This window comes from Mirounga angustirostris, unplaced genomic scaffold (genome assembly GCF_029215605.1).
Source record: "Mirounga angustirostris isolate CCGP_5_RB_7025 unplaced genomic scaffold, mMirAng1.0.hap1 SCAF_6, whole genome shotgun sequence".
In the NCBI taxonomy this organism is placed as follows: Eukaryota; Metazoa; Chordata; class Mammalia; order Carnivora; family Phocidae; genus Mirounga; species Mirounga angustirostris.
In genome coordinates, this window is record NW_026991714.1 from 70,453,746 (window position 1) to 70,469,946 (window position 16,201).

Here is a 16,201-nt window from a genome sequence, read left to right on the forward strand (position 1 = left end):
GAGCAAGGGAGTTGTATGGTCTGTCTCATACCTTAAAAGAGCACATGGCTACAATTTGGAGAAAAATGTAGGTAAAATGTAGGAAGGCAAAAGGTGATGGTGCTTGGATTGTGTAGTACCATTGGAGATGGTGATAAATTGCCAGATTATGGACAGATTTTGAGATTATGGCTGGCGGCAGGTGTTTGTCCTGGGTTCCTGACATGTACGTGGTCATATTAATGTTGTCTAGTCAACTGAGGGCCTGCTCTGGCCCTGCTTTATCCAACAGAATTTATCTAGCCAGGGTCTTGATATTCCTTAAGTGCTTCTAATGGCACCATGTGGCATATCCAAAGGGATAAATATGATGAGATACAAGAGCTGTCTTGAAACCACATGGAGACTTTCTCAAAATTGGGAATGCTGTGCCGGGAGATGGGAGGATGGAGTCGCTCTACCCGGGTCGACCTCAGACTGCCTGCCACGCCTGCCCTTGTGCGTTTGCTAGCGATTTCCCTGTCCTGCTTGCTGGCAGTGGAGTTTGATGGTCTGTGATCAAGTGTATCGGCTTTACCTTGATGTTCCAGACTTGACAGGAAGAGGGATGCAACCACACAGGCATGGAGGGAGGGCTGTGTCGGGGAGGAGCCTGCTGCACTTCCAGATGGAGGTTAGCCTCCCCATCTGTACCTCCCAGCGTGGATCCCACTGCTCTCACCAATGCATCATGTGCCACAGGAAACCTCTCCCTGATTCTGAGCTTCCCTGTGTTTGGGATCAGAGAACCCTGGAATTTAAGTGCTGGGGAGTGCCTTAGAGATGATTTTATCTGAGAGAGAAGAAAACTAAGGTGTAAATGTCAAGGATAATTCGCTGTTGCCACAGAGTCGAACAGAGGCAGAGCTGGGACCAGCTTATACCTTCAGTGGCTTTTCCTTTAAGAGTCTGGCTGATTATGTGAGATTTAGTCCCGCAGGAGTTGTAAGAGGAGCGCCTTTTGGACTGCATTCCATCTTTAACTCCAGGACATGTAATTATTCACGTGAGTGTGTTATTTTTAGCTTTGACAAAAACAGTTCCATCCAGCTATTTTGGACACTTACCAGAAAATTAGTCCCAGATGTTTCCTTTTGTCTCATTTTATTATAAGAATAGTTTAAAATAAGTCATGATGGAGTCCAGACCAAGATGGTGACATAGGAGACTCCTGAGCTTCTGTCCTCCCACAGATGCACCAAATACATAGCTCCACACAGAACATTTCCCTCTGAAATCCTGAAACTAGCTGAGCGGCATAAGAGCACCGAAACATACACAGTAAATACTATAGATCTCAAGGGAGAAATGAACAGCAAGACATTAAGCATAGGGTGTTTCAATGCTCCACACTCAAAATGGATAGATTATCAAGACAAAACCAATAAGGACAAAATGAGGCTTAGTTAGACCAGTTGGACCTAAAAGACACATAGAGAACTTCCCATCCAACAGCAACGGAACACACATTTTTCTCAGGCACATGTGGAACATTATTCAGGGTAGATCATGTGTTAGACCAAAAAACAAGTCTTAATAATGTTTAAAAAACTGAAATTATGTTAATTATCTTTTCTAACCAAAATGGTTTGAAACTGAAAATCAATTACAAGAGAAAAACTAAAAAATTCCCACACATATGGAGATTAATCAACATGCTAGTGAACAACCAATGGGTGAAAGATGAAATCAAAAGGGAAATCAAAAATATCTTGAGACAGAGGAAAATGGAAACAAAATACCAAAACATATAGATGCAACAAAAGCAGTACCCAGAATTTTATAGTGTTGAATGCTTACATTAAGAAAATGTATCCCAAATAAGCGTATATTTACATTTCAAGGAACTAGAAAAAGAAGGACAAATTAAGGAAGGAAATAACTCAGATCATGGGATTCAATATGAAATAGAGACTAGGAAGATAATAGAAAAGATCAATGAAACTAAGAAACAAAATTGACAAATCTTATGACAAAAAAAATCAGAAATGAAAAAAGACATTATAGCTGATACCTAGAAATAATAAGGATCATAAGAGACGGACTGCTATGAACAATTATGCCATCAAATCAAATTACCTAAAAAGAATGGGCAAGTACCTAGAAACCTACAACCTATCAAGACTGAATCATGAAGAAATAGGAAACTTGAATGGATCAATAAAGAATAAGAAGATTGAAGTGTAATCATAAATTGGATATAGAAGGAATGCACCTCAACATAAGGCAGGTTTCCTCCGGTATCCAAAAGTAGAGCATTCCTGGGAGACCTTTCATAAGCTAAAGTGATTGTAAAGCAAAGAAGCAATTATTATTTCATAAAAGCAAAAACCCTCTTTGAATTTCTTTTGGTTAGCAAAAATAGATACTAATGTAGGTCTTTCTTAAAGCAAAATGGCATCAAGGGAACCTTTGGATGGCAGGGGAAACCTGTATAGGCCATATATGACAAGCCCACAGCTAAAATCTTACTCAACAGTGAAAAGTGGGAAGCTTTTCCTCAAGATTAGGAACAAAAAACAAGGATGCCCACTCCCACTATTTTTATTCAGCATAGTACTAGAAATGCTAGCCAGAGCAATTAAGCAAGAAGAGCAATAAAAGGCATCCAAATAAGAAAGGAAGAAGTAAACTTGCCTCTCTCTGCGGATGACATGATCTTGTATAGAAAAGCCACAGAGACCACCCCAAATCTTAGAACTAACCCATTCAGTAAAGTTGTAGGATACAAAATCAATATACAAAAATCATTTGCACTTTTATACACTAACAATGAACTATCAGAATTTTTTAAAGTCCCATTTACAGTAGCATCAAAAATAATAAAATACTTAAGAATAGGTTTAGCCAAGGAGTGAAGATCTGTACACTGAAAACTATAAAAAAAACAATGAAAGAAAGATACTTGGTGTACCTAGATTGGAGTAAATGGAAGAATGAATATTGCAAGATTATTATGACTCTCTAGTTTCCCTGAAGTCTCAGGCTCACATTTCTGTTTGCCTTTGCATGGTTTTAAAAAAATGAAAAGGGGCGCCTGAGTGGCTCGGTTGGTTGAGCATCCGACTCTTGATTTCAGCTCAGGTCATGATCTCAGGGTTCTGAGATCGAGCCCCGTGTTGGGCTCCACACTCAGTGGGGATTCTGCTTGAGATTCTTTTCCCCTCCCTCTCTTTCTGCCCCTCTCCCTGTTTGCAAGCTCATTCTGTCTCCCTCTCTCTAAAATAAATAAATAAATCTTAAAAAAAAGAATGTGAAAGTGCAAATTGACTTTTCTTTTTTCCTTTTGTATTTATTTATATTTATATTTTTTGTCATGATAAGTGCACTCTTTAATTCCCATCACCTATTTCACCCATCCCCCTCACCCACCTCCCCTCTGGCAACAAGTTTGTCCTCTATAAGAGTCGGTTTCTTGGTTTCTCTCTCTTGCTTGCTTGCTTGCTCATCTGTTTTGTTTCTTAAATTCCACATGAGTGAAATCATATGATAATTGTCTTTCTCTGATTGAATTATTTCACTTAGCATAATACCCTCTAGCTCCATCCATGTCATTGCAAATGGCAAGATTTCATTCCTTCTTATGGCTGAATAATATTCCATTTTATATATATACACCACATCTTCTTTATCCATTCATCTGTCGATGGACATCTTAGCTCTTTCCAGAGTTTGGCTATTGCGGACATTGCTGCTGTCAACATTGGGGTGCATATATCCTTTTGAATTAAGTGTTTTTATATTTTGGGGGTAAATACCTAGTAATATAATTCCTGGATTGTAGGGTAGTTCTATTTTTGACTTTTTTGAGTATCCTCCACACTGTTTTCCACAGTGGCTTCACCAGTTTGCATTCCCACCAATAGTGCATGGGGGCTCCTTTTTCTCCACATCCTTGCCAACACTTGTTATTTCTTGTCTTTTTTTTTTTTTTAAGATTTTATTTATTTATTTATGAGAGACAGAGAACGTGAGAGGGAGGAGGGTCAGAGGGAGAAGCAGACTCCCCGTGAGCAGGGAGCCTGATGTGGGACTCAATCCCGGGACTCCAGGATCATGACCTGAGCCGAAGGCAGTCGCTTAACCAACTGAGCCACCCAGGCGCCCTCTTTCTTGTCTTTTTGATACAGACATTCTAACAGGTATGAAGTGATATCTCATTATAGTTTTGATTTGCATTTCCCTGATGGGAGTGATGTTGAGTATCTTTTCTTTACAACTTTAAGAAGAAAAGCACTAACTTTAGCTAAGTTTGCCCTTTTGTATCTCATAAATATGGACAGTCTAGGAGCTGGATGCTAAGTAGTGATGAAGCGTATAAAGCACACCGAGGCGCTTTTAGAAACTCAGAGATAAATGGACCTACAGTACAATATGCCATTTCTAGTGGATCGACAAGCTGCCGTCCTGCTGAGGAGGATCTGGCGTGTTACCATAAGCAAAGGCCAGGTGTGGAGGAATGTGAAGTCTCCCTGCCAAGCTGCAGGCCAGCGAGGGCCGCACAGATGGGAGCCCCACCCCTGAGCGTGACTGTTGGCACATTTGATGCACATTGTCTCCATTTTACATTTGACTCTGCTCATTTGTGTGGTATCTCAGGATACACTTACTTGCCAATCACACACACAATAGCAAATACTTTTCCCAGTAGCAATTTATAAAAATAATTCAGATGAGAGGCTACTTTCAGAATTGTTAATGAAGTCAGATAAGAGAATGTCAGCTTTTCTTTTCCCCAAACTCACATTCTTTTTACAGTGCCAGAAAGCTTTTCCCAAACTGTCTCGTGCCTAAATGAATACTGTAAAATGGAGCTAACTGTATAAAACAAACTCTAAGGATTAGCATAATGTGCTGTTGGTTCTTAGAGTCCATTGTTTTCTGATATTTTCTACATGACCTATATCTTCATAAAATGAACCCCAGTCAACATGTATTAAGCCAAAATAGCATTGCAGAAATGTGATTCTTTTTGTTTTGTTTTTCATGTTTCCTTTCTCATATCACTTCCTAATTCTAGGACCTCATTAAACTAACTCCCTATGTGGTAGTTCTGTGTTAAGAATTTCTTAACCTCCTTTCCCAGTTTTCTGCTGCTTACACTTCAGTGCAGATGTTGAAACAGACCGATAAGTAAAACATAGCAGCAAAAATGCTGTGAATAAAAATACAGCAGAGGGGGAGGAGGATTGCCAGGGGAGAAAGGGGGATTATCATGGGATGGGCTATTGGTTAAAGACCTGTTAAATCAGGGCTCTGAACGTCTGTGTTTCTGGAGGAGCTGTGAAGATGGAGTTACCTCACACAGATGTGGAGGGACGGTGTGGAGTGAAGATGTGGGCCACCAGCCAGGAGCTCAGCTTTTGAGATGTGGGGTTTGAGGTGTCTGTTTGAACTCCAAGGGGTGAACGAGCCGGCAGCTGCCTTTGTGAGTGTGCAGATTGGGGGTGAGGTCCACAGTGGAAATCAAATCTTGAATGCTTCTGCAGTAGATCTCATTTGTAGCTGTCGGGGTGGATGTGTTTAGCGAGCATAGGAAGAAAAGAGCAAAAACCCAGGAGGAGGCCAACATTTGACTACGGGAGAGATGAGAACTCAGTGCAGAGGATCTGATGGGCGGCCAGTGAAGGACACGGGGGAGATGGGTGTTGATGGAGGGACGGTCTCTTCCGAAGGCTTCTGTTCGTCTAGTGGGGCAGTAGCATCAACCTTTTACACAGTGACTTATGTATCTTATATTTTACAAAAAAAGAAAAAAAAATATTGTCCTGGGGGATTGACGTTATCAGCTGAGAATGAGAATTCAAAGGATGTGCTGGAGATTTGAGAAGAGAGAATGGTCTGTAGATGTTGTCAAGGCAGTAAGAATTGTTGAATCATGGAAATGTGGTAAGACTGCCTGCTCCAGGTTCATGAGATGGATTCAGCATTACTCCCCTTGGCCATGTTCTGCCGTACACGTGCAGACACAGAGTAGGCTAAGGATTGAATTTAACCAGAAGTTTTGACTAAGAAGACACTATGATTAAAAAAAAGTATACCCTTAGGGATTGGAGTGACTGTGTGATTTGCTGTAGCCGAAGAGTTAAAAGTCGTTTTCAGACTTCTGGGCTGAAGCATTTATAAGCAAATTCACATAATTCTCCATGCTTTTTCCTTGATGCTGCAGAAGCTGGCGTGTCATGTTGAAAAGGACTTGGTCCACATGGGAGTGGCCTCGAATGCTGAGCAACTGCATGGGGAAAACTTCCCTGGAGAACGCAGATTGATGGAGAATTTTATGAGAAAAGGAATGAACCTTTTGTTTCCAGCCACTGAGCTTTTGGCGATCTTGTTGTCACTGTAATCCAGTGTGTCCTACCTAATAACAAGTCTTGCATGTGGGAGCAAATGGCTGAGGTCAGATGAAGGACGAGATCAGAAGGACCGAGATGTAGAAGCAGCATCTGTGTGAAGATTTAAATCACCAAGAATCATGAGGGAAGAAGTGCTGGAGGAAGTGAGGTTGAGTCAGGAGATAGTGTGATCAAAGAGCGGGGAAGGAGAGGAGCTGAAGGCTCAGGGATGGCTGTGGAAAGTGGGGGTAATGAGGATGTGTGACCCCAGAGCATGGAGGATGGGGGAACTGAGGAAGGCTCTGGAGGGAGCTGTAAAAGCAAATGGAGGTAATCACTAGACACTAATATTAACTTAAAGGGTGTGGCCGTTAAAGAATTGGGTGACTTTTCAAAGGGAATGCATCTGAAGCACATAACCTTTATCAGGATTTCAAGGTCCATACCAAATGGAAACTTTAAAAATGGGTCATTCTCTTGGATTTTTAGACCTTGGAAGCAACATCAGAATATCCTCCCAAAGTAAGCAGTTTCCCATGTTGGAGTCTCCAAACAATAAAAGACTATTTGGACTGAAATTATAATGAGCTCACACAATTTACAAACTTTGACCTCCACTAATGTTGCTTGAAGGTTGTTGTTTTTTTTTTTAGATTAATTCACAGTTGTGCTATTTGTCTTTTTTATGTCAGTTTCTTACGTTATTTGGAAAGAAAAACACAATCTCTATACCTTCTACTCAATTTTACTGTGAAGTTGAAAGTGCTAAAAAATCTCCTTTAAAAATACAGTCTGCCTGATTCCATTTACATGAATTTTTATTCATTACATTTTTTTTTATTTCAAAAACTTGGAGTCATATATTTAACAGTGTGAATCTTTTGTCACTATTATGTAATGATCAGTAGTGCTTCTTTTTTTTTTTTTTTTTCCTTAAGATTTTATTTATTTGAGGATGCCTGGCTTGCTCAGTAGGTGATCAGCTCATGGTCGGCTCAGGTCATGATCCCAGGGTCCTGCGATTGAGCCCTGCATCGGACTCCCTGCTCAGCGGGGAGTCTCCTTCTCCCTCTGCCCCTCCCCCTGCTTGTGCTCTCTCTGTCAAATAAAATCTTTAAAAAAAAAATTTTTTTTTAAAGATTTTATTTATTTGAGAGAAAGAGTAAACAAGAATGAGCCTGAGATGCTTAACTGACTGAGCCACCCAGGCACCCCTCAACAGAGCTTTTTAAAAAAAATCCCTAAAAAAATGCTATCCTTTTGCTTTGAATATAGGTAAGAAACTGCTGAAAGTTACCTTTGTAAAAAAAAAAAAAATATATATATATATATATATATATATATTTGACTTCATCAATGACCATGACGTGTGACTGAAATAACTGAAAAAATTCATTGTAGATTCTCATTAAAACATAGTTGAAGTTATTTGAGGTATTAAAATTTTTACAAATAGACTATGATAACAATTCCATTTTTATTTTTAAGAAATGTTTCTTATTTTCTATAGTCCCACAACTATTTCTTTTGCCTTTGCCATTAATATTAGCCTAAGTGGAGGCATACTAGCTGAAGCTTGATCTTCATTCTTTGAGAAATACCTAAAAAGGACGTAATTATACAATACTACTTTATATAAAACATCTAGAACTTATCTATTTCCTTCATGATGTGAATTTTTAAATCTATACAGATTGCTTTTATGCTTTCTTTTAGAATTCAGTTTCTCAATCACTGTTTACTACAATCATGTTTTCCTAGAATAATCTTGGTTACAACTGTAGCTGTGCCATCCCAGGGAAACGGGAGCGGTGGGCCCCTCACCCCAGAGCACCAAGCCTCGATCCATTCTTTATAGTGTGCCCTGCAACGGGCGCCCATGTTTTTGAACTAAGTGGTTACGTTTGCCCCGTCAGAATGAGAGTACAACATTTCGTAATGATTCCACTACCAAATATTTGTCAGGTTTTGCATGGTCCTCCCTCTGTAATGATAAAAAGACAGGGAAAGAAACAACAAATGTTGGAGAGGTTGTGGAGAAAGGGGAACCCTCTTACACTGTTGGTGGGAATGCAAGTTGATACAGCCACTTTGGAAAATAGTGTGGAGGTTCCTCAAAAAGTTAAAAATAGAGCTACCCTATAACCCAGCAATTGCACTACTGGGTATTTACCCCAAAGACACAGATATAGTGAAAAGAAGGTCCATATGCACCCCAATGTTCATAGCAGCAATGTCCGCAATAGCCAAACTGTGGAAAGAGCCGAGGTGCCCTTCAACAGATGAATGGATAAGGAAGATGTGATCCATATACACAATGGAATATACTCAGCCATCAGAAAAGATGAATACCCAACTTTTACATCAACATGGATGGGACTGGAGGAGATTATGCTAAGTGAAATAAGTCAAGCAGAGAAAGTCAATTATCATATGGTTTCACTTATTTGTGGAACATAAAGAATAGCATGGAGGACACTAGGAGAAGGAAGGGAAAAATAAAGGGGGGGTATCAGAGGGAGAGATGAACCATGAGAGACTATGGACTCTGAGAAACAAACAGGGTTTTAGAGGGGAGCGGGGAGGGGGGATTGGTTAGCCCGGTGATGGGTATTAAGGAGGGCAGGTACTGCATGGAGCACTGGGTGTTATACGAAAACAATGGATCGTGGATCACTACATCAAAAACCAATGATGTATTGTATGGTGACTAACGTAACAATAAAATTAAAAAAAAAAAAAAAGGAAGCTCATTTGTTATAAGTAATTTCTGAGTGTTTTCTCTGTGCCATGCCCTATTCTTAATGTTTTATATGTCACCCTCACAATTTTTTTAGATGGTTCATTACCCATTTTTACTGAAATTGGGAGAGTGTAAGTAGTACGCTCTGCTTTTCCTCCCAGTTAGGATGTGGTGCAGCTGGGACTGAAAGTCCACCTCTTAACCACTCAGTACTTTTGCTAAAAGTACTTCTCTCTGTATTTAGAGAGAAGAAGTCATCTTCTCTAAATACAGATGCCTGGGCTCCAGTCCAGATCCGATGAATCAGACTCCAGTGGGCAAGGATGAGTTAGGGATCGGAATCTGAATTTTCACAAAGTCCCCCAAGGAATTCTTCTACACTTGAAATTTGAGTGATTACCTAACTCTTTGCCTTAATTCCTCCGACAGTGGGTGGTCTGGTCCCACATTCTGTCTCCGTCCTGTCTCACTTCCAGGAGCTGTTCTCACCTGACATAAGAGAAATGGAAAGCTCTGACATTAAAAGGATGTGTGTACCATGCTGTGTGTCTTCTGCAAATGGACTTTAGCACAGCCCCCCTTGCCTCAGGAGTTCCAGCAATGGGGCTGCTGTAAGATCCTTACAGGCTCAGCTCTTTGGGTTAGAGTGGAGCTCTTCTGTGTTCCCTCAGAAAGTTCTGATGATAGTGTTATTTTGCTGGATTTAGACTTCTCACCCCCTTACTTCAAGAGAACCCGGTTTTCCAGGCACCTCCCATGACCCAGACCCCGATGATCTGTGTCCTTTGGTGTGTCAGGTGTCGTCTGTTAAAACAGATCACAACACAACTCTCATATATTATTAAGGGGGCAGATACCAACAACACACACAAACTTCAGTCTTAGTCCAACAGGAGAGCCAGAGAAACAATGTTATTTTCTGGATCCAGGATCAAGATACTATGAAGAGTTTTAACTAATGCATTTATTAAATGTGTAAGCAGAACTTCTCTGATGCAACTTCACAGGAGACAAAACTGTACACTCTGACTACCTGCTTTAACTACAGTACTTTGCTTGGAAAATTCCATAATTGTATCTATGTATATTACATCTTTTTCCTAAAATCACCATGGCGATCCCATTAAAAAGACTTCTGGCAGGAAAACAAGTATTTTTTCCCTCTGGATTTGGTTTAAAAAATATATGTATATAAAATCTAAACTGAGAGGGCGCCTGGGTGGCTCAGTTGGTTAAGCGACTGCCTTCGTCTCAGGTCATGATCCTGGAGTCCTGGGATCGAGTCCCACATCAGGCTCCCTGCTCGGCAGGGAGTCTGCTTCTCCCTCTGACCCTCTTCCCTCTCATGCTCTCTATCTCTCATTCTCTCTCTCGCAAATAAATACAATCTTAAAAAAAAAAAACAAAAACTAAACTGAGATCATTTAAAAGTGAAATTTAAAGGGGACATTTTTAAACTTTACAAAATGAACAATTTTCACTGTTTACATTTTCTGTTTCTCAGTCACCAATACTATTTGTATGACTTTGGTCAAGATTTTTTACAATTTTATTTAAATGCAATTAACTACACATTTTTAGAATGTACAATTGGATTAGTTTCCACATACATGTTCACGAATGAAACAATGGTGACAGTCAAGATGATGAACCTATCGCCATGAGACCCTCTGTCGCACTCCTTTGGAACCCCTCCCCTGCAAGCTCCTGACCCTGACCCTAGGCAACCACTGATGTGCTTTCTGTCACCGTGAGCTTGTTTGCATTTTCCAGGATTTTATATAATCAGAATCATGTAATATACAATCTTTTTTGTTTGTTTGGTTTCTTTTATTTAGCTTAGTCAGTTTGAGATATACCATGTGGTTGTGTGCATCCTTTGTTCATTTTATTTTATTTTATTTTTAATTTATTGTATAGACATACCACAGTTCTTTTATTCAATCACTTGTTAATGGGCCTTTGGGTTGTTCCTAGTTTTAGCTATTTTTTTTTCCTAATTCTAGCTATCATGAATAAAGTTGCTGTGACCTTTTCTGTGCAGTTCTTTGTATGAAATTTTGCTTTTATTTCTCAAGGGTGAATCCCTATAACTGTCCAGGGTGAATTCTATGGAAGTGTTAGGAACTTTGAAGAAACTGACAGACTGCTTTTCAGAGTGTTTCTAGCATTTTATAATCCCAGCATAAGAGAATTCTAGTTGTCCCTTGTCCTCAACACTTGGTACAGTCAGTTTTATTAATTTTAGACATTTTTATAAGGGGTAGTGCTATTCCTATAGGTAATGTCATTGAGGTTTTATTTTTTAATGAGTTTGCAGCTAATGTTGAGCTTCTTTTCATGTGTATATTTACTATTATATATCTTACTTGCTAAAGTGCCAGCTCAGATCATTTGCCTATTTATGAGAAATTAGTTGTTTGTCTTCTTCATTTTGTGAGCCTTTGTATATTGCAGATACAAGTTCTTTATTAAATATATAATCTGAAAATAACTTGCCTGTAGTTCTATTTTTCATCTTCTTGTCTTTAGAAGAGCAGAAATTCTTGACTTTGGTGCATTGTAATTGATCAGTTGTTTCTTTTTATGGTCCATGCATTTGGTGCTGTGAGTGAGAAATCTTTGCCTGACTCAAATATTTCCTCTAGTCCAGCTGGTGGAAAGAGGTGCTATAATTCTCAGCCCTGTGTGGTTCTGTTGTTATGCCCGGTGCTCTTTCCAGGTGGTCCTTTCTCTGGAGGCCGGTGGTCTCTTCACACACACAGTTCAGTACTTGTCTAAGTCACGAGATGGACTCATAGCCCCAAAGCTCATGTCCCTCTCTGCGTGCTTCTTCCTCTCCAGTCCTCTGCCCCATGCGCCCTACCTGTAGCCTCCCTGGACTTCTAGCTCCATCTCCTCATTTTAGGAGGACTTCTGGGCTAGGGGTTCCTTGGTGCTGAGCCTCAGCCCAGAAGCTCTTGAGGCAGCGAGCTGAGGCAATCATGAGGATCACTTCAGTAGTCAGAATACTAACATTTTCTTGTCCTACTGCTATTTCTGAGAGTAATAAAATCCTTTGTCTCTGACCAAGGAAGTCTTATGTGTTCTGACAATGTTCATGACATTTAAATTCTTATTTAAAAGTAGGGCAAAATCTCAGACTTTTTACAGTTTTGATGTATTTTTGCAAATAATTTGCAAGCATAGATTGAATAGAATTATTAGTTGGAATAAGTTTCTTCTCTAGGTTTTAAATCATTATTAATGTGGGACAGCTACTTTAAAAGGTTGTTTTAGACCACATTGGTGTACTATAATGTATTATGCTAACTTCTCTTAAAAATGAGTAAATGGAATGAAGGAAACATTTTGGCACACTAAACTGAATTGATTGTCAAATTTAACATCAATGCATAGAAAGAGATTCACTTAACCATTAAGTAAGTCTTGAGGAATTGTTTTACTGCTTGCCTCACCGTTCTGTCCAGGACATATCAAAGCATAGGGAGTGTCAGGAGGAAAGAGCCTCTTGGATGAAGAGAAATGAATTTTGCTTTTCTTCTTTGGTTCTTTCCAGTAGTCCCTTTTTCTGAGCAAGTGGAAAGTGTGAACTATAACAAGATGTTTAGATATTCATGCCTGAGAGGTTGTAACTACTTTGATTAAGCAACCTGACTCCCAATAATTCACATTTATTTTGAGTGGTTTGTAACATATCAAGCAAAATGAAGTCAATATGAAACCCATCAATATGAAAGACAAACAAAAGTAACTTACCCAAGAAAGTTTTGTGTTTCTTTGGGCACAATGTTTAACCTTTGTGTGATTCTGCATCCTCATCTATAAAAGGCAAAGTAATGGCATTTATTTCAAAGGATTGTTGTAGGAATTAAATGAGTTTGTATATGCAAAACAGAACATAACCTTGCACTTAGAGATATTATTCTATAATTCATCACTGACTCAAGTTGTAAAGGAATCAACATATTACCCAAGTTTTACACAATAAAATAAATAAATGAAGGAAGAAAGGTGTATTATTTTCCTGTGGCAGCAGTAGCAAAGTATTACAAATTGGGTGGCTTAGAACAATAGAAATTTATTGTCTCACAATTTGGGAGGCTAGAATATGAAATCAAGGTGTTGGTAGGGCCATACTCCCCCCCAAACCCACAGGGTTACATCTTCTACCCTCTGGCATTCCCTGACATTCATTGGTCTAGGCAACATAACCCCAGCCTCTGCATCTGCCTTCAGATGGTGTTCTCCCTGTGTCTCTTCATCATCGTCCCTCTATATGTGTCCAAGTCTATGTCTGAATTTTTCCTTTTCATAAGGACACCACCATATTGGATTAGGGCCCATTCTAATGACCTCATTTAACATTTGATTACCTCCATAAAGACCCTATTTCCAAATAAAATCACATTCTGAGGTAGTGGGAGTTAGGGCTTCAACACCTCTCTTTTGCAAGGAAGAATTCAGTCCCTACCAAAGGGAATTATGCTACCTATGTAATTAAGTAATAAGGACATTTTATTTTAAAAATGTATCTAAAAACATAAGAATACATTCCAGAAAACTTACCATTACTTAAAATACTTAGGATAATCTTGACAGTGTACAGAGAATACTTTGTTTATTAAAGTGATACCACCCATGTGGCAACAATGTAAATGCAATTTACAATTCAATTCACTTGGCCACATTCCCTTGAAATTGTATGATTGGTGATCATGGGATGGGATCATAGATTAAAAGATATCACAGTTTTTGTATTAGGTCAATTTTTCTTAATAAACAATATTATGTTATATAAAGTTAAAATAATTTGAATGAGATAAAATACAACTACACTGAGCAGCTAGATCACTCAGTAGATTTGTATAGAGCCAGCTTCATTGTAGGTGATTCTTGTTGAATTCAAAGACTGAAGTCTATGTATCTTGACATTAAATCGCACTAAATACTGGGGTTTCTTATACTTAACTTGATCCTGATTAGTTGGTGATAGTTAAGAAAAATTGCTTAGGTCTTCACATCCCAATAATTTGGTACAATAAGGCTTCATTCACTCAGCTATGAAAATAAGACCTAAAGATATACATTAATCACTTTTACCACTTTTGGATTCAGATTTTATCATTATTTTGTACTTGCAATTATAGGCATTAGGTAAGCTAATTAGAGTGCTAAAACATATAGTCATAAAAATATGCCCTCAGGAGGGAGTAGAACTTCTCAGGCATTTCATTCTAGATTCTTCATTTTCAGTCTAGCATGAATTGGGGAAATACCAGACAGCAGATTATCAGTGCTCTTGATCAAGCACTCTGATAAAGAGAAACATAAGAAGGATTGAAGAATATACCCTTTGCCTCAAAATCTAGGCCTTTATGGATCAAATGATAAAATAATTCAGATGTTTTACCGTACACCCAATCAGAGAACCACATATGGATGGGTATTGCTTCTTCCCTACATTTTCTCAGAACAAGACTTTTCTCAGGACTCCAGGGATTGAATACAGTCAGCTACAAAAGGACAGAATACATGAAGAATACATGAAGGTAAAATATTAGAATTTCATGAGTAGAATATTCTGAGCCTTTTATATAATTTAAATTTAAAAGAAGGTTGATTTGCATTGTAAGATCTAAGGTATCACTTAGCCTTAAATTATTTTTAACAAATTCAGATTGGTCTAGGGTGAAGCAAAACCTCACTGTCCTAGAAACCATATTGTAAATCTCTTTTGTACCGTCAGAATTCTAGAGCAATCTCAAATGTACAAGGTGCATTGCTTTATTTAAATAAACCACAGTGTGAGATAGTCTGACAGTTCTACAAATATCTATGAATAAGAAGGATAAAGAAGCAAAACCGAGTGGAGTAAGGGCCCAGAGAAAATCGCTGAAATGTGGAATTTGCCTCTGCTAAAATTTGCCTTTGCTAAAATCATCCAAGGCTTGAGGAAAAAAGGGACATGAGGGGCCTCAACATGGTTTAGGAATATTACAATATTCATTAATGTATAATGCTAAAGACGATTGTAATTATAGCTGTCGTATTCGAATAGTCTGTATGTGTCGGGCATTGTGATAAATGTTTGGTGATAGATATTTAATTAAACAACCCATTGTGTTAATAGTCTTGTTTCCAGTGTAGAGATGAGGGAAGTAAGACTTTTTTATGTCAAACATGCCGTATCCAACAAGCTCCAGGTTAGTATTATGGTAGAAATTGTTCAGGCAGCCAACAGCCATCAAAGTCATCCGTGGCTCTTGGTGAGAAGTCCACATAGAGCATGAGACCGTAAGATGGTGGGGCATATGGGAGCCACTGTCCAGCCCCCCACAGAATCAGTCTGAAAAGAGATATGAAAAAGATAAGGATTCCAGCTACTTGCCATGAAGCTACAATGAGGAATTATCATGTCTTCCTGGGAGTTAGAGTGTTAGACGCAAAACCTGAGTCTGTTTAGCAGTAAAAACCCACCAGATGTGTTGTTATGTGTTGTGAACCTACCAGACTGTGCTTTATGCTTTGCATTCACGCTGCCTAATCTTGACAAGTGACTTACTCTAAGTCACACACATAGGGACCATCTCAACTAGGATTCAGACCCAGGCCGACCAAGCTTCCAAAACTATGGAATTTCCATTATATTAATAATTTTACCTGTAGGGACCGGAGTAACAGGCATAAAGACAGCCATGACCCCCAAATGTTCAGGCTCTTAGGAACTGGTTGAAAGTGACGTTAGCTGGCAAAATGACTTATCTGATAGAAGATCAGGGCTACTTTTTATTTTGGAGGGTGAGAAAAACGTCATCTATTGAAGTAAACAATTTAAGTAAAGAAATGACCTGTTGGCCAATCAGCCAGTCAGCAAATAAGCAGATTAATTAATTAATTCTGATATTATCAGTTTCTCTTTTCTTTTTTTGACTTTTTATTTTTTCTTTTTCTTCTTTTTCAGTTGAAGTATAATTTACAGTGTTATATGAGTTTTGAGGGTACAATGTAGTTTTTCAACAATTCTGTACATTACTTGGAGCTCATTATGGCAGATGCGCTCCTAAATCCCTGTCTATTATGTCACCCATCCCCCACCCACCTC

At 38.9% G+C, this 16,201-nt stretch overlaps 1 protein-coding gene across 3 annotated transcripts in view; it reads left to right on the plus strand.

The window, feature by feature from the left end:
• The window catches only part of ZWINT (ZW10 interacting kinetochore protein), a 60,063-nt gene that overhangs the window by 42,807 nt on the left and 1,055 nt on the right, over positions 1 to 16,201 (plus strand). The window contains exon 7 of one of the 3 annotated variants that reach the window (XM_064594536.1): positions 6,188 to 8,875. The exons of 1 other annotated variant lie outside the window; for it this stretch is intronic. In XM_064594536.1, coding sequence (XP_064450606.1) covers positions 6,188 to 6,287 — 100 coding nt within the window. In that variant the 3' untranslated portion in view covers positions 6,288 to 8,875. Of the gene's footprint in view, positions 1 to 6,187; positions 8,876 to 16,201 lie in introns of those variants that run through there. One more of the 3 variants, XM_064594530.1, reaches the window with a different exon arrangement.